Source organism: Bufo bufo, chromosome 2, assembly GCF_905171765.1.
Source record: "Bufo bufo chromosome 2, aBufBuf1.1, whole genome shotgun sequence".
NCBI lineage: Eukaryota > Metazoa > Chordata > Amphibia > Anura > Bufonidae > Bufo > Bufo bufo.
The window spans coordinates 219,416,839-219,435,753 of record NC_053390.1 but is presented as its reverse complement, the minus strand read 5'-3'; the positions used below and the strand labels follow the sequence as shown (position 1 = coordinate 219,435,753).

The 18,915-nt window shown below is 46.1% G+C and overlaps 1 protein-coding gene across 1 annotated transcript in view; it reads left to right on the top strand.

Annotated features, from left to right (window-relative positions):
• Positions 1-18,915, top strand: part of NCOR2 (nuclear receptor corepressor 2) — a 450,727-nt gene that overhangs the window by 199,542 nt on the left and 232,270 nt on the right. Inside the window, 1 exon segment of the mRNA XM_040416221.1 lies at positions 13,503-13,616. Coding sequence (XP_040272155.1) covers positions 13,503-13,616 — 114 coding nt within the window.

Genomic DNA, 18,915 nt, shown 5'->3' with positions numbered 1-18,915 from the left:
CCAACCCTTCAAAACCTGCCGCACCAAAAAACTCTTAGTCAAATCCGGTAACCCCCGCAACTTAAAACCAAACGCTAAACCTGAAATAAGATGATTCACCTTTGACACCGACCACCCCTCGCTCTTCAACTGCCCCAACAACATCAACAACCTCACATCACCATCACCTCCACCAGCACCCCAGGTCCCATTCCACGTTTCCCAGGTCCTCCACGCCTTACCATACTCCCTCCAAGTACCCGGACTCAACGAATCCCTCAACAACCCCATCACTTCTCCTCCAGGATCGCCCACAGCCACGGCGGACACTCCAGACCCTCCACCTCCGCTTCTGGCGCCAGAAGCCGGAACCGCTCCCACTGTGAACGAGAAAGAGAATCCGCCACTGAATTAGCCACTCCAGCCACATGTTCTGCCACCAACCACACGTTAATCGACAAACATCGCAATACCAAAAACTGTAACAGCCTAACCACCAGCGGGGAAGATGCGGACAAACTGTTGATAGCCTGAACCACCCCCAAATTGTCACAATGAAAGCGCACCTTCCTGTCTTTCAATTTCTCGCCCCACAACACCACCGCCATTACAATGGGAAAAAGTTCTAACAAGGCCATGTTCTTCACCCACCCACGACTTACCCACGAATCTGGCCACACGCCTGCACACCATTGTCCCTGGCAATAGGCCCCAAACCCCCCCCCCCCCCGACGCGTCCGTATATAACTCAAAATCCACGCTATCACACAACTCCGCCATCACCAAAGACCTGCCATTGTACTGACCCAAAAACTCCGCCCACACCCTCAAATCCCCTTTTAACTCCTTTCGTAACCTGATAAAATGATACGGCGCCGATACCCCCGCCGTAGCCGCGGCCAACCTTCTACAAAAAATTCTACCCATAGGCATAATTTGACACGCAAAATTCAATTTACCTAACAATGACTGCAACTCCCGCAACCTAATCTTCTCCCTCCCAATGGCCCTATCAATCTCCTGACGCAAATCCACCAACTTATCCTGGGGAAGCCTACACTCCATCAGTTCCGTATCTATAACAATCCCCAAAAAACACAATTCCGTCACCGGACCCAACGTCTAATCCCGCGCCAACAGTACCCCAAAGCGCGCAAAAACCGACTGCACCGAATGCAGCAACAAAGAACAAACCCGTGAATTCTCCGCCCCCAAACATAAAAAATCGTCTAAATAATGGATAACGGATGAACAACCTGAAACTTCCACCACTACCCATTCTAGAAACGAGCTAAAGGTCTCAAAATACGCACACGAAAGAGAGCACCCCATCGGCAAGCACCTATCCACAAAATATTCCCCATCCCGAAAACAGCCCAACAATCCCATGCTCTCCACGTGCACTTGAAGCAAGCGAAAAGCCGCCTCCACATCAACCTTAGCCATCAACGCCCCCTGCCCCAACCGCCTCACCCATTTTACAGCCGCATCAAATGAAGTGTAGACCACCGAACAAAGTTCAGGATCTATACCATCATTGACCGACGCACCTTTCGGATAAGACAGGTGATGAATGAGCCGAAACTTGTTCGGCTCTTTCTTCGGCACCACCCTTAGCGGAGACACCCTCAACCCCCTAATCGGAGGCTCCTTGAATGGACCCGCCATCCGCCCCAACTCCACTTCCTTCCTCAGCTTCTCCGCCACTACTTCCGCGTGAACAAGCGCAGACCTAAGATTCTTAGGAACCACAGGCCCCGCCGTAACAACCGATGGAATACGAAAACCAAACCTAAAACCATCCCCCAACAAACCAGCCGCAACCCGATCCGGATATCTATCTAGGAACACCTGCATCTCTTCCACCCGCACCGGCGTCCGTCCCTTTTCCAGTACCCTTACCCCCCCTATTCCTTCCCCCTTTGAAGCAATGGTTAGCTCCATGGGCTCCCCCACACCCCGAGCACTCGTGCTTAAATTTGCACTTGGCCCCAAATCTGCAATTTCCTTCATTGAAAAGGAAACACAACCCTTTTGCCGATGCCGCTGCCAACACACCCGGGGATGACCCCCCGGACTCCCCCCGAAAGGACTGCCCAGCTCTAGGAGGCGCCGTCACCCTCAACCACAACCCAATATCCTTATGATCCCACCGGATATCGGGCCTCACCGCCTTACGCTGCCGGAACTGCTCATCGTACCGGAGCCAACCCACACCACCATAAACCCTATAAGCTTCCCCAATAGCGTCCTGGTAGCAAAAAAGCGCCGAACAACATTCCGGAGACCTTTCCCCTATAACACTTGCTAATATGGCAAACGCCTGAAGCCAATTAGCAAAGGTACGTGGGATCAATCGGTGCCGCCGCTTATCCTCCTCCTCTTTCTTTCCCTCGTCCTTCTTACCCCTATCCAGATTAAACCTTTCTAATGGGAGCAGCGAGAATATCTCCACATACTCACCCTTCCAGATCTTTTCCCTCACTTCTTGCTTCAAATGAGCCCCCAGCGGCCCCTCAAAGCACACATACACCTCACCACGAGCCCTATCATCCAACCTCTGCACCTCCTCATCTCCCCCAGCCTGCGTCTCCACTGACACCGACCCCAACCCCGCCGCAACCACCTGCATACCAGCCCCTGACCCCGGCACCACTCCCCACCCCGGCAACGGAGACCCCGCGCCAGCCCCCATACCTGACAACCATCCCGCCAATCCCCCCAAAAACTGCCCCAAACCCTTACTAAAATCACCCATGGTCCCCCCCCACCAACCGGGAAACCCTGCACTAACATGGAGCCCCAAGCAATCTCACCAGGCACCACGGGCGCTGTGACTCCCGCTGCCATAGATCCTGACTCCTGCCGCACAGACACTTCACTGTCATAGCTCCTGGACGTCGACGGCTGCTCCTCCTGGACCACTTGCACGACCCTCTGCACCACACTGGACGGACACCGGGACGAGACCGCGGCCTCCACCACTGCAAGGGGACCTTCTTCCACACTGCTCAAATCTTCTCTGGACCTGCGCTGGTATCCGTCCACCACCAGTGCAGCCCGAGGAAACCGGATGTCGTCTAAGAGCCGAGTGGACCGCCCGCTAATGGAGGGACTGGGCCGGTCCACCGTTCCTGGTCCCGAATCCAGTTGCGCAGCCGCAGGGAGTGAGGGAAGGGGCGTCCCACTCCTCACAGGGCCCCGCCGTGTATCGGAATCCTCCCACGGCGAGAGCGGCTCGCAGAAGGCTGAGCGGCCGCTCTCCGCCGCCGAGGGTCCACAGGGGGGCTCCCTACTCGGCGCCGGGCCCGGGGGGTGACTTCAGGGCTTAGGCGCGCCGGTGGAATTCTCCGCCGCGGCCGGGCAGCCCGAACATTGGGGGTAGCCACAGGAGCAGGTGAAACTATGCACGCACCAACCTGCTCCTGCAGCCAGCCAGGCCCCCGCACCTCCGCTTCTCTCCGCAACCTCTCCAGCATCTCCTCCACCATTATCACAGGCGCCGACATGATACCGTCCGTCCAATTCAGTCTCCTGGCCACACTGCTCTTACTTCCGCCTTCTTCCTCAGTCTCACCTCTGGCCGCGCCCCCCGCCGCCCTAGCAACTCGCGCCTCTCTGTCGATCCCGCCCCCACTCACAATTGACCCTTTCCTCACCTGTCCTTCACCGCCAAGCCCCTTCATGCACGTCCCCCCCCACCGCTGCGCTCCTGTCCGGCCTGACTGGCGCGTGACGTCAGTGAGTTGCGCTGCCGCCCGGCCTGCTACTGAGTTTTAGAGATGGGAAGTTCGGATCTTTTTCATGAATCGGATCTTCGGTTCACTTCCTGAGCCGGCAGAAGCAAATGAACTGAAGATCAATGCGCATGCTCAGCTCATCGAATCTTCGGTTCACTTGCTGAGTCGGCTCTCAAGTGAACCGAAGGTCTGGAGGGACTCGCTCCAGGCAAACACAGCTCTGCTGCAGTGGAGCAGACTGATGTAATTACACTGTATAGTTATTGCAGGGATTTAGATAGGTCTAAGAGTTTATTAGTTAAAAGAATCAAATGAGTCAGAGACGTGTCACCGAGTCCCTGCCAGGCTTCCTGCTCTGCTACATTGCTGCAAGCACCCTGTACACACACAGCTCTTCTACATTGCTGCAAGCACCCTGTACACACACAGCTCTGCTACATTGCTGCAAGCACCCTGTACACACACAGCTCTGCTACATTGCTGCAAGCACCCTGTACACACACAGCTCTGCTACATTGCTGCAAGCACCCTGTACACACACAGCTCTGCTACATTGCTGCAAGCACCCTGTACACACACAGCTCTGCTACATTGCTGCAAGCACCCTGTACACACACAGCTCTGCTACATTGCTGCAAGCACCCTGTACACACACAGCTCTGCTACATTGCTGCATGCACCCTGTACACACACAGCTCTGCTACATTGCTGCATGCACCCTGTACACACACAGCTCTGCTACATTGCTGCAAGCACACTGTACACACACAGCTCTGCTACATGCAATACTATACCACCCCCCCGGACGGACTTGTCAGGAGACAGGGAGCCGCAGAGCAGGAAGTCTGGCGGAGACTCGGTGACACGGTCACTGACTCATTCGATTCTTTTAACTAATAAACTCTCAGACGATTCTCTGAGTCCCTGCGACTCCCCCTGTGCTGTGAGTCAGTGCTGGACTGCTGTTTGCCTCTGATTGGTTGGAGGGCGGTGAGGGGCGGGGCTAGCTTCCACTGTCGGCTCCTATTACACTGCCTGCTGCTGCCTCTGCTACTGAGGTTGTGAGTACAGAGAGGGAGAGGATCGCAGGGGGTTTCAAGTTGTTCACATAGGAATATTACTATTACAGTGAGCGGGGCCTGGTGTTAAGTTATTCTGGGGCGGGCCCCCATCCCGGCCAGGCCCTCGGACCATGTCCAAAGTGCCCGACCGGTCAGTCCACCCCTGGTTTGGTGCTTGGTGTAAAGACCAACCAAGACCAAAATCTCATGACCTTAGCTCAGTCTTTAAACCAGCAGGGAAAGCAGCATTTTGAGGGTATGTTCACACACAAAATCCGCAGCGGATTCAATTGTGGAAAACAACCATTTTCCACAGCGAAATCTGCCTTCATAACGCCAATAGCTTTCTATGGACTTCCATGGAAAAAACGCCACTAAATTGATATCCTCTTCTGAAGAGGCATATTATTTCTTAGAAGCGGATTGTTAGTGGATTTTGTATTGAAGGCAAAGGGGAAGTAGAAAAAAAACCAGTAGTGGTTTTAGCAGCGGTTCTACCGCCAAAAGCAAGGGCTGAATAAGAAAAAGGCTTCTAAAACCTCTTCTGAAAACTCTTCCTTCTTACCAAAAACTCTTTTAAAACGCTTGTAAATCTTGTAAATCTGCCACCAAATTACAAATCTGCCAGCAAAAGGAACATATTCTCAGCTACATTTCTTCTACTGACTTTTTTTTGCCACAGATTTTCCCGTGTGAACTTAGCATTACGCTTTGGAGCCTGAAAAAATTTTATGCAAAAAATAATCTGCTATAACTTAAAGGGGTATTTCCATCTCAGACATCGCTAGGATATGTCCCCAATGACTAATTGGTGCGGGTCCCACCTCTGGCATCTGCACTGTGCATGCATGGCTACTCTCCATTCCCTTCTGTGGGAGTACCGAAAGTTGCCGAGCAGCGTGGTCAGCTATTTTCGGAAGTCCCATTGAAATGAAGGGGAAGCGCATCGCACAAGCATGGCCACCGCTTCATTCACTTCTATGAGTCTGACGGAAATAGCTGAGCCGCTCGGCTATCTTCAGGGCTCCCATAGGATTGAATAGAGGGCGGTCACGCATGCCAGAGGTGGGACCCGCACCTATCAAACACTGGGGGCATATCCTAGTGATATACCCCTTTAAGACAGAACAAGTAAAAAAAAAAATAAAACATGCAATATTTGAAAAGTTCTACAACTTCTATGTAGGATGCTGCAATATGTCCACTGTAAAATTATGTTCAAACGAAATCCTTTTACGAAGGAATCCCTTAGATGTCCCTTTAGGCATCTAAAATTGCTAGTTTATAGCAACAATAAAAAGGAACACATTTCTGAGAAAATAGATGTCATTTTGCACAAGTTCATTTGCTTGTAGTTTTCTCTGAAAAATAGCTACCCTCAGCATCGTCCAGATTCTAGTGGAACGGGCCAAGATCTGAATCAGATGGCCTTTGTGTAGCTGCCTTTTTAGAAGCCAGCTATGGGTAATACAATCCATTAATTCCCATGAGGCTTTATTTCCAGCTCTGCGACAGTCAGTGCAGAACTAGATTGTATTCCTAATGAAAAATGTTTCCTGGATGCCCTTTTCCTTTACTGTACAGCATACAGCCTGCAGAGATGTCTTACCGTGTGTGAGAAACTGCTATTTGTGGTTGTACCTTCCCTTCGTTCTTGTGTTTTTAAAAATGCCACAAAAGCTGTGACCTAAATGTCTTAAATCTTTGTTGGAACTGTGACAATGTAAGAGAAGATCAAAAGCTTCTTTAACTCTTACAGAGCAATTGTGTGTTCCATTTTGTGACTGATGTGAATTTTCTTATCGCAAGTTTCTTAACCTGCTCCTCATTGTCTTCTTATTTGAACTTGGCTGGTAGTGGAGTTTTAGGTTTAAAGAGTAATCCAATCCAGGAGTTGTGTGGTTTGGCTGGGATGCCTGCCAAGCTGTGCAGAGCTGCCCGTCGCCCGCCTTTACTCCGTCCTGCCTGAATAGTTTGCTTCTGAAACAAACATGGCAGGGCACCTACTCATGCTCAAAGTTGAGACCACAAATACCACATCTAATATTTAGATACATAGGAACATGGCTTCATACACACTTTTGTTGCCAAGCACATCTAGTAATCTTATCAGCCATGTTATCTTTGTGGCATACAACATAACGACTGGTCTTACATTGATACTGTGTTTCCCCGAAATTAAGCCCTACCCAGAAAATAAGACCTATCCCTATTTTGCAGGGTTTTGGGAGTAGGGCTTAAATATAAGCCCTACTCCAAAAATAAGCCCTAGATAAATTTTATATTTATGGAAGTTTGGGTGATTCAGGAGCATTCACTAATGGCTCCTGAGCTGCCAGGGCGGGCAGGACCTTGGCGCCGGAAATCTTCGCTCTCCCAGCTGATCGGAGGCGCGCAGGAGTTACCGCAGCGCAGGCTGCCAGCAATTAGCCTTCAGTGAAGCCGGCAGCCGCGCTTCCATCTACTGTATTTGTACTTCGCTGGGCGGGCTGGGTGGCTTCTCTACCCTGTACTGCCGCCAGCCCGCATGTTTTAACAATGAGGCAGCAGGAGGATGTCCTTCTCCTCTCTGCTGCCCGAAGCTGGAGGTGCTGATTGGTGGTGAGCGTGTCCTGCTCCCTCCCCCGCCTCCACCAATCAGCACCCTGTCATCTCTTGCGCCGGATCTCCCTAGTTTTTTGTTCAAGCATAAATGTGTGATTGTTGTTCATAGAGCCAAAATAAGCCCTACCCCGATAATAAGCCCTAAGCCTTTTTTCGGAGAAAAAAATAATATAAGACCTTGTCTTCTTTTCGGAGAAACACAGTAAACGTCCCCCTATTGCCCTGATGATTTTGTTAAATAAGGTTCTGTTCAAACTTGGGTCATGGTTTCCGTTTTACAACAAATAATACTGATGTCTAGCTGACCCCACTCACTTTCTGTAAGTCAATGGGGTCAGTCTGGTTCCGTCATGATTTCTGTCAGGAAGGAAAGCACTGCATGTTCTTCTATTCCTGATGTAAAATCTGACTGAGCCTAGGTTCATATTCTGGGAAAAAAAACTACATGACAGAATGCTGCTGCATATAATGGTATTTTGTCCAGAAAAATTCTGGAAACCCGACGGACCCAACTATTGTGAATGGGGTCCATATGGGGCCACTGGTGGATCTGATGGAAATGTAAACACAGCCTTAAAGGTGTTTCCTGGGGCTCCTATATTGATGACGTATACCCACTTACCCAGGATTGGTCATCAGTATCTGCTCGGTGGAAGTTTGACTCTAAGAACCCCAGCCGATCAGCTATTTGAAGAAGCTGCAGTGCTCTGGGACTGAGGTGTAAATAGGCTATGTCATCAATGAAAGTGATGTCACTGGCCTAGGAAGAGGCTGGAGCGCCTTGCCTCTTCAAACAGTTAATCGTGGGGGTGCTGGGTGTCACACCCCATCCATCAGTTACTGATAACCTATCCTGAGAACAGGTCATCAATATGAGTCCCGGAAAACCCCTTTAAGCTGGAAACCAGTAATTATCTGCCACCACTGACTTTTAAAGGGGTTCTCCGGGAATTAAGAAAATGAAAATTACTTTTATTATTACCAAATCTCTTTCATTAGTTATAATTGCTCCCTAGACAAAACGAGCTATCATTAGGGAAAACTACTTGCCGATTATGTGTCCAGTGCGCTATCACAGAACATGCTGCTGTCAGCGCGCCATGTTCTCTCAGCAGCACATGGGAGAAGGAGTCAGTCTCTCTCTCTCCCCCCTGTGCCCCACTGCCAATGCAAAGAGACAGGAGGAGGAGGGGCGGTGCACTTGCGCCACCAATAAAAGTGAACGTCTAATACAAATACAGGAGGTGGTGCCCAGCTTATATGACAGGAAGCTGTTATCAGCGTCAGTTAACCCCTCAGGTGCTGCACCTGAGGGGTTAACTGCTGCCGGTGATCGCAGCTCCCTGTCAGAGGCAGGGTGCCGGCTATGTGATTCTGCGCCGACACACCCGCCTCCTGTATTAAACGTTAATTATCATTGGTGGCGTAGTGCGCCCTCCCCAGTATTAAAAACATTGGTGACGCAGTGCGCCCCCCCCCCCCCCCCCCCCCCCCAGTATTAAAATCATTGGTGGCAGTGGCCACAGGGTCTCCTCCCCTCCTCCTCATTGGTGGTGCAGTGACCGCTTCTTATCTGAGCCCCAGCAGTGTAATCCCTGGGCTCCGATCGGTTACCATGGCAGCCAGGACGCTACTGAAGAGCTCTATTAGGGTGAATAGGACAAGAGATTAAAAGATCCCAGGCTCTAGCCCCTAAGGGGGGAAATAGTTTCTTAAATAAAATATTAAAAATATAAAAAGTTTAAAAAACACACCAAAATATTAAGTATAAATCACCCACTTTCCCAATTTTACATATAAAATATATAAACAATAAATAAATAAACATATCCCATATTGCCACGTCCGAAAAGTCCAAACTATTAAAAAAAAAAAAAAAATATATATATATATATATATATATATATATATATATATATATATATATATATATATATATAAAAAATATCCTATGTGATGAACGCCGTAAAAGAAAAATGTATTTCTTTATTTTTTTTATTTTTATGAAAAGGCACAGAATATCGGTATAAGCTATCGGCCTTGGCTTTAAAAAAATCAATATCACTCGATCCCTACATCCTACTAGTCCACACAAAACCTGTCCTAATTACACAGGAGGACAAGTTAAAGAGCTGCACCATCTTCCTCTTACTTGTCAGGGATTATGATCCTGAATACAGTTTAATATGATCTTCAGATAAATCTTTGTAGGAATGGAGTTTTTTTTTTTGTTTTGTTTTGTATTTTATTAAGTAATTTTTATTTAGAAAACAAAAAAAATTATAACAATACATAATTAACCAACGACATCCTCCATTGTGTTTTTTTTTTTTTTTTTTTATATATATAATCCTTCCCCAACCCATCCAGACCAACCCCCTACCCTCCTTCCCTCCCTAGCGATGCGCCTTTATAATAAGAATATTAATAATAATAGTAATAGTACTAATAAAGATGTACAATGGGGGGAGAGGGAGCCAAGAGGAAAACTTCCACTTCCTCAACCCCCATATCCCAGACCATTTTTCCTCAGTATGTCTCTGGTTGAATAAGACCCTCTCATATCTCTTAACCTTATTCACGAGGTATAGCCACTCCTTGCAGTTTGGAGTATATTTTGACATCCAGACTTGAGTAATCAAGAGTGTAGCTAAGAACATAATTCTAATCAAAAGGATCTTATTATACTTGTGACAGTTTACCTTGGATAAATCGCCCAATATCCAGCACTCAACTGTAAACGAAAGTACTATCCTCAATTTTTGAGTGATGAACTTATTATATCCCAATAGGTTTTCAAACCTGGACACAACCAAAACATGTGCAAAAAATCTATCATCTGCGAATCATACCATGGACAATTCGCAGACTCTCGTAAACCACATTTATTAAGCCATGTCGAAGTGAATATTAAACTGTACTAATATATGATTCAAATGATATGATACTAATCTTATCGCCCAGTATATTTCCCCAATCCTCTACCGAGACCATTGGGCAATCAGTTCCCCAAGCCCTTTGGCCTGGAGAAACCACCTCATTAAATAGTGCCTTTACTAATAATTTATATAGTTGTGAAATCTTCCAGTTAAAACCTAGGTTCCCTATCAACTCATTCAAAAGTGAAAAATTGTCTATCGCCGACAATGGGGATTTCTTTTAGGTTAACCGTTGCTGAACGCAACTGAAAATACCTAAACCAACTTAAATTATTCCAAATTTGTTCTAAAGTAGAAATGGGGGAAGTATCTCTCCATTTCTCACCACCTGTGAAACGTACACAATATTACTTTTTTGCCAAAACTTATCTCCCGCTAATTTTTCAAGACCCTGTAAATAAAAATTATTCCAAAGAGGAGTGCACAAAAGAGAACCCTTAATCCCCAACCATGTTCTAATGGTGGTCCAAGATCTAAAGAAAAACTTTCCAGTCCCTTTATATTCTTGTTCAACATTAATCGCCCAGATTCCAACAAAGTAAATATATTATCATATGGAGATCATTTCACCAGCATCTTACACAAAGCACTTTTCTTCCATTGAGAGAATAACCATAGCTGTCCAGCTATAAAATAGCCCTTGAAGTAGGGGAGATTAACCCCCCCCCCCCTCCCCTGCTCAAATGGCTTATAAAAATAGCTCAGCTTTAGCCTCACTCACTTTCTTCCCCAAAGTAATTCATTAATCATCCTCACAATGAGTTTGAAAAACTTATCATCGATCCAAATTGGGGAGTTTGAGGATATAAAGAAGTTCCAGTAAGATCACCATCTTAACCAAAGATATATTGTATCAGCTCTAGATAAGGGTAAGCGTAACCATATCGTAATTTTTTATCTCAATTCAAATACTTCTCAGCGGAGTCAGGTTAAGATAAATAGTCATCAATCCTGGGAGATATCATCATGCCCAGAGTCAACAATCTTTAAAGGGGTTGTCCGGGTTCAGAACTGAACCCGGACATACCTCCATTTTCACCCCGGAAGCCCCCCTGACATGAGCATCGGAGAAGTTCATGCTCCGATGCTCTCCTTTGCCCTGCGCTAGATCGCGCAGGGCAAAGGCATCTTTTGGAGATCCGGTGACGTACCGGGTCTCCATGGAGCTGCCAGGAACCCCGTTGACGTCACCGGCACTGATGGGCGGGCTCTAGCGCTGCCCTAGCCAGTAAAACTGCTACGGCAGCGCTAAAGCTCGCCCATCAGAGCCGGTGAAGTCACCGAACACACTGCCGGGCGGAAGTTTCTGCCCGGCTGTGTGTTATTTAAAACAAAAGAGCCCTTGCCCTGCATGATTTAGCGCAGGGCAAGGCAGCGCATCGGAGCATGAGATGCTCCGATGCTAGCTTCAGGGGGGCTGCCTGGGTGAAAATAAGGGTATGTCCGGGTTCATCTTTGAACCCGGACAACCCCTTTAACATCCCCAAAATCCCTTGGCTAACATATTCAAATCTATCTAATAACAGAAGAGTAGTTTTTGACCAATTAATATCTAGTCCAGAGACTTCCCCAAAGGAGTTAACTTTACGAATAATTCTTGGGAGAGTTATATTGGTGTGGTTTATAAAAAATAACACATCTGCATACAAAGAGATCCGATCCTCTAAACCCAATACTCCAAACCCCTCATTCGGTTTATCTTGCTTAACCATAAGAGCCAGGTGTTCCATATTGATGTCGAACAATAATGGAGAAAGCGGACAACCTTGCCGAGTACCTCTAGTCAAAATAAAGCTGGAAGTCAAACTACCGTTGAGATTAAGTCTTGCAGTAGGGGAGTTGTACAAAAGCCTAACCATACTTATGAATTTCGTAAATCCCATCCATTTCAACACCTTCCAAAGGAAACCCCACTTTACCCTGTCAAACGCCTTAAAAGGCATCTAATGACAGGATGGAGCAGGAGTCCCCCCGGAAATCTGTAGACTTGAAAACAGTCGATGAAGGTTAAGGTGTGTACTCTTATTAGGGATAAACCCTGCCTCTATGCAATCTAATTGACACCCAGCTCAGTCGCCGGGACCGCGCTTGTACAGGCGGCGCATGCGCCGTCGGACTCAAGCGCGATCCTGTAACTGAATCGCGCATGCGCCAACCCCGATGCCTGCCTTCTCTTCCTCACGCGCGATTCAGTTACAGGATCGCGCTTGAGTCCGACGGCGCATGCGCCACCTGTACAAGCGCGGTCCCGGCGACTGAGCCGGGTGTCAATTAGACTGCATAGAGGCGGGGTTAGGGCAGGGGAGTTACAGCCTGGAGTGAGGGAAGGGCTACCCCCTTGACTTCTACCGTGACTTGTGGAGCTGGAGAAGAGTACTTTATAAAGCGATTTTTCCATGCATATACATGACAGAAAAGCAGGACAAGACCGTGTGCTAACACAATGAGGATGATCTATAAGGTACTTTTGATAGTTTATTAAGTGAAATCCAGGTGAAAGGTTCGACTTTAACATCTGTATTAAGAAGCGATATCGGTCTATATGATCCCATATCGAAGGGGTGGGGTCCTTTCCTTTTTTTGGAATATAATTACTGCTTCTGCCATTGACTCAGATAGGGTACCATCCTCCAAGGACTCAACCATTACCCTCAAAAGGCTTGGAATGGAATGGAGTTTATTAGAAGACATGAAGTACAGGGAGGATAGTGGGGTGTAGATAATGAGCAGCAGCTCTTGTATGCAGTCTCCATTACCACAGTCTGTCCTGTCCGTCCTCTCTGTACTTTATGTCTCCTAATGAACTCCGTTCCTTCAGAGATTCAGCTGAAGATCTTAGCATCTGTATTCAGGATCATAATCCCTGACCAGTAGAGCAGAGAGGAGGATGAGAGAGCTCTTCACCTCAGTGTTGTAAAGTAACTTGTCCTGCTGTGTGATTTATTTCAGGTTTTGTGTGAACTAATAGGACGGCGGCCATTTTATTTCTCCTAATGATTGCTCCCTAGACAAAATAAACCATTATAGCTAATGAAATGTATTTGGGAAAATATTTATACAAAAGTAATATTTAAGTATTTTCATTTTCTTAATTCCCGGAGAACCTCTTTAAGTTTATGCATCCTATTCCTTTTTCTCAAGATGTTACTGACATTGTACAACTTCTTAAATTTCCTCAGCAACAGTTAGAAGAAGAAGCAGCTAAACCATTAGAACCTGAGAAACCCCTCTCACCTCCACCAACTGAATCCAAGCACCGTAGCCTTGTCCAAATTATATATGATGAGAACAGGGTGAGTATCAATAACTTTGTGTATAGTGCTTCTCTGTGTCATTAACCAGAAATGCATCTTATAAAGACTTGGATGTGGGAACACACATTAACATATGTTAAACTAAAGGATATAGGGGGCCATTTATCAAACTGGTGTAACGTAGAACTGGCTTAGTTGCCCATAGCAGTCACATTCCAACTTTAATTTTCCAAAGGAACTGTCCAAAATGAAAGGTGGAATCTGTTTAGTTGCTATGGGTAACTAAGCCAGTTCTACTTTACACCAGTTTGATAAATTTCCCCCATAGTAGCTAGTGTTAATGAAAAATTCCTTCTTCAGACATTTCTTATCTGCAGGCATCTACAGTCAGGTCCATAAATATTGGGACATCAACACAATTCTAACATTTCTGGCTCATTACACCACCACAATGGAAATGAAACAAACAAGATGTGCTTTAACTGCAGACTGTCAGCTTTAATTTGAGGGTATTTACATCCAAATCAGGTGAACGGTGTAGGAATTACAACAGTTTGCATATGTGCCTCCCACTTGTTAAGGAACCAAAAGTAATGGGACAGAATAATAATCATAAATCAAACTTTCACTTTTTAATACTTGGTTGCAAATCCTTTGCAGTCAATTACAGCCTGAAGTCTGGAACGCATAGACATCACCAGATGCTGGGTTTCATCCCTGGTGGTGCTCTGCCAGGCCTCTACTGCAACTGTCTTCAGTTCCTGCTTGTTCTTGGGGCATTTTCCCTTCAGTTTTGTCTTCAGCAAGTGAAATGCATGCTCAATCGGCTTCAGGTCAGGTGATTGACTTGGCCATTGTATAACATTCCACTTCTTTCCCTTAAAAAACTCTTTGGTTGCTTTGGGTCATTATCCATCTGCACTGTGAAGCGCCGTCCAATGAGTTCTGAAGCATTTGGCTGAATATGAGCAGATAATATTGCCCGAAACACTTCAGAATTTATCCTGCTGCTTTTGTCAGCAGTCACATCATCAATAAATACAAGAGAACCAGTTCCATTGGCAGCCATACATGCCCACGCCATGACACTACCACCACCATGCTTCACTAATGAGGTGGTATGCTTAGGATCATGAGCAGTTCCTTTCCTTCTCCATGCTCTTCTCTTCCCATCATTCTGGTACAAGTTGATCTTGGTCTCATCTGTCCATAAGATTTTGCTCCAGAACTGTGAAGGCTTTTTTATATGTCGTTTGGCAAACTCTAATCCGGCCTTCCTGTTTTTGAGGCTCACCAATGGTTTACATCTTGTGGTGAACCCTCTGTATTCACTCTGGTGAAGTCTTCTCTTGATTGTTGACTTTGACACACATACACCTACCTCCTGGAGAGTGTTTTTGATCTGGCCAACTGTTGTGAAGGGTGTTTTCTTCACCAGGGAAAGAATTCTTCGGTCATCCACCACAGTTGTTCTCCGTAGTCTTCAGGGTCTTTTGGTGTTGCTGAGCTCACCGGTGCATTCCTTCTTTTTAAGAATGTTCCAAACAGTTGTTTTGGCCACGCCTAATGTTTTTGCTATCTCTCTGATGGGCTTGTTTTGTTTTTTCAGCCTAATGATGGCTTCTTCACTGATAGTGACAGCTCTTTGGATCTCATCTTGAGAGTTGACAGCAACAGATTCCAAATGCAAATAGCACACTTGAAATGAACTCTGGACCTTTTATCTGCTCATTCTAATTGGGATAATGAGGGAATAACACACACCTGGCAATGGAACAGCTGAGAAGCCAATTGTCCCATTACTTTTGGTCCCTTAACAAGTGGGAGGCACAGGTGCAAACTGTTGTAATTCCTACACCGTTCACCTGATTTGGATGTAAATACCCTCAAATTAAAGCTGACAGTCTGCAGTTAAAGCACATCTTGTTCGTTTCATTTCAAATCCATTGTGGTGGTGTATAGAGCCAAAAAGCTTACAATTGTGTCGATGTCCCAATATTTATGGACCTGACTGTATATACTTGAGTCTACACAAATGTCATAAGAGTATCCATTTTTAGAGAAATTAGCATCAAGCTGTCCCCAGTGGGGCTCGCAATCTAAGGTCCCTATCAGTATGTCTTTGGAGTGTGGAAGGAAACCGGAGTACCTGGAGGAAACCCATGCAGACACGGGGAGAACATAGAAACTCCATGCAGATGGTGACCTTGGTTAGATTCGAACCTAGGACCCCAGAGCTGCAAGGCACCAGTGCTATCCACTGAGCTGCCTGTTAATTAACTACCTGTAATTATCTATACTCATTTATGTAGGAGAATGTCTTTGCCCCAGTTCCTTCATACAGTTTGGTCCCCTACAAAATCTCTGACTTGATCAGTGTTTTGGAGTGTTTTTGCATTGCCTGTAATTTTTAATACCATCTTTTTCATGGCCAGCATTTTTTTTTTTGAGGAAAGTATGTGCCCCCTGTGATATCACACATTGTTCATGAGTTTTTTGAAGCAGCAAAAATCAGCAATGAAAGTCAATAGAAGAAAAATGCAAGATAACGAGGGAAAAAACACCAGACTGAATGCATGCTAGGGTTTGAAAGACTACCATTGACCCTAAAAGTGCACCTCAATGGTGAAAAAAATATCTCTTCCAAAAAACGATTGTCCTGTTCACATTTTCCATAGTCTTCCATCTAACAGCTGGAGCTAGTTATTTTTCCCTAAAAAAAAGTAGCAGAAAAAAAAGCCTCAAGAACCTCAAAACACCACAAAAACGTGCCCCCCCCCCATAAACTGTTTGACATAAGCCTATTATGATAATGCGTGGGGGATAAGTGTGTGATCTTGTCAAACCCTGCTCCCTGTTTGAATAGAGCAGCAGACACACCTGCGTATCATCCTCTCCATTAAACTGTATGGGACTGCAAGAGATAGCGGAGTATAAGAGCTCAACTTTTTCTGGCAGCCCTATACAGCTGAATGGAGTTCTACTCCATTCAAACTAGGGAGTACAGGCCCTAGTTGTTATCGGCAGTGGCCCCAGCGGTCAGACCCCTGCCAAAAAGACACATCTATGCTGTGGACACGGTATACGTTACTGTAATGGGACAGCCCCTTTAATATTTCAAAAGCATTGGTTGAATGGAACTTATAAACATGATGATTAAGGCCTCATGCACACAACCGTTTTTCAGGTCCGCATCCGAGCCGCAGTTTTTGCGGCTCGGGTGTGGACCCATTCACTTCAATGGGGCCGCCCAAAAAATATAGCATGTCCTATTATTGTCCGTTTTGCGGACAAGAATAGGCATGTCTACAATGGGCCGCCCGTTCCGTTACGCAAATTGCGGAAGGTTACACGGGCGGCTTCTGCGGACCACAAAAAACAGCACGGTCGTGTGCATGTAGCCTAAGGCTGAGTTCACACCTCAGTTATTTGATCAGTTATTTCCATCAGTTATTGTGAGCCAAAACCAGTAGTGAAGCCTACGCTGTGTTTTTTACCCACAACTGGTTTTAGCTCACAATAACTGATGGAAATCACTGATCATATAACTGAAGTGTGAACCTAGCTTGATTGAAGAACATAAAACTGACCCGATCAGGAGTTTTTTCTTCTGTTATCATGAGACTAATGATTAGATTGTATAGTCATAAGCTGGCCATTCATTTGACATAATGATGGGCTGTATTGCTGCCAATCAGTCATCCATCGTATGAACAATCCCTCCAACGAAACTGCCCGACCAGGGAGTCAGTTTTTAATAAAAACAGACTCCCTGGTGCTTGAGCACAATGGCAGGTAATCTGCTGAATTCAGCCAATTATGCCATCAACATGCAGTTTCGACCAAAGATTTCCAGCACAGCGGATTACATTTTCAGTAGACAGTCGGCCAGAGTGCCTGAAATCTGCCATTCTGGCCAACTTTAATCTTATGTGTATGCTCACCTTAACAATTCTGCATATCCCGCATCCCCAATGGTGGGTTTAAAATTTTACTTTATATGTTTTATATAACTTTAAAGGATTCACATTTAAATCAGTGGTCACCGTGGACAGCACTACGCCTTTTGAATTAGTACTTTCTGAAATTACCTTTAATGGGGTTGTGCACCTTTGGGATGGAGAGGGTTGGCATACCCCTCCTCTTGAGTATACTTTCCTGCTTCCTGCACTGACTCCTCACTCCTTCTCTCTCTGGCCTTGGCTGCTTTGCTGCACTTCCAGGATGTAAACTTCTGTTTTGAAGTGGCTGTAGCCAATCGCTGGCTGCAGCCATTTCAAAATGGAAGTTCACATCCCGGGATCGCAGTGGTGCAGCTGAAGACGGGGGGAGGGGCGGATAGCCACCATCGGGAAGCACGTAAGTATGCTTCCCTTCACAGGTCTGCCCAAGAGGTGGGGTTTGCTAAAACCACCCCCAAAGGCGCACAGCCCTTTTAAGCTATAAGATGATGGCCATTACAGGGTTAAATCTGATACTGTATTGTAAGAACTGCATAGGGAACAGATGTCTTACTACTTAGAATTATGCAAACTTGCAAATTAGGATGCAAATTCTAGTTGTAAATATGTTGCAGATTCATTGTACATGTAATGATTTAAGAGTCTCTTCAAAAGACAGTTATTTAGTTCCTAGAGTTTCTTTTAATGAGAAATTCATTGGACTGATAATCATTATCCCCATCACGCCAGCGCGTGGGTCTTCTGTTGAGTATCTCCTGCTGGGATAGGGAAAGAGGGTCTCAGCGTCTGCTACACGCAAAGCTGCAGGATCTTATTGCACGATGCCGTCTTTTATTGTGCTCAAAGGGTCATTTCAGGACGCTGCTTTGTCTCTGCAGCATCTGACTCATTGGCTTCTTAAATTTCAGCTATTGTGAGGCTGATGGGGAAATACAATTCAGAAAGTTGCTACTTCTGCATTAAGGGTATAGAGCACATCATATTTTTCTCCACATTTTTATTCATTTGAAGGAAAGTGGACACAGTAAGAAGCCATGCAAACAACGTTGGTGGCGACCCCACAAGTAAATCACTACTTAGTCACTGGTTTGGATGGAATCAAATCAGCGGTACCAGCTAGCAATGTGTAAGGCTAAGAGATTCTGAAGAAAAGTTCCTACTGGCCAGAGGCGGGTTGGGAACCTAAAGTGGCCCTGTAAAAAAAAAAAAAAAAACTAAATGTGGCCCCATCTTGTAGGCAGAATTGACAGAAGGTGGGGCCAGCAATACCATAGTGCAGCACAAAATACTGCTGCCCTAGAGCATTCAACTCTGACGGAAATACAGTTCAATCCAGGAGGATGCTTTCTTCGGCCATCCGGGTGCATAAGTACTAT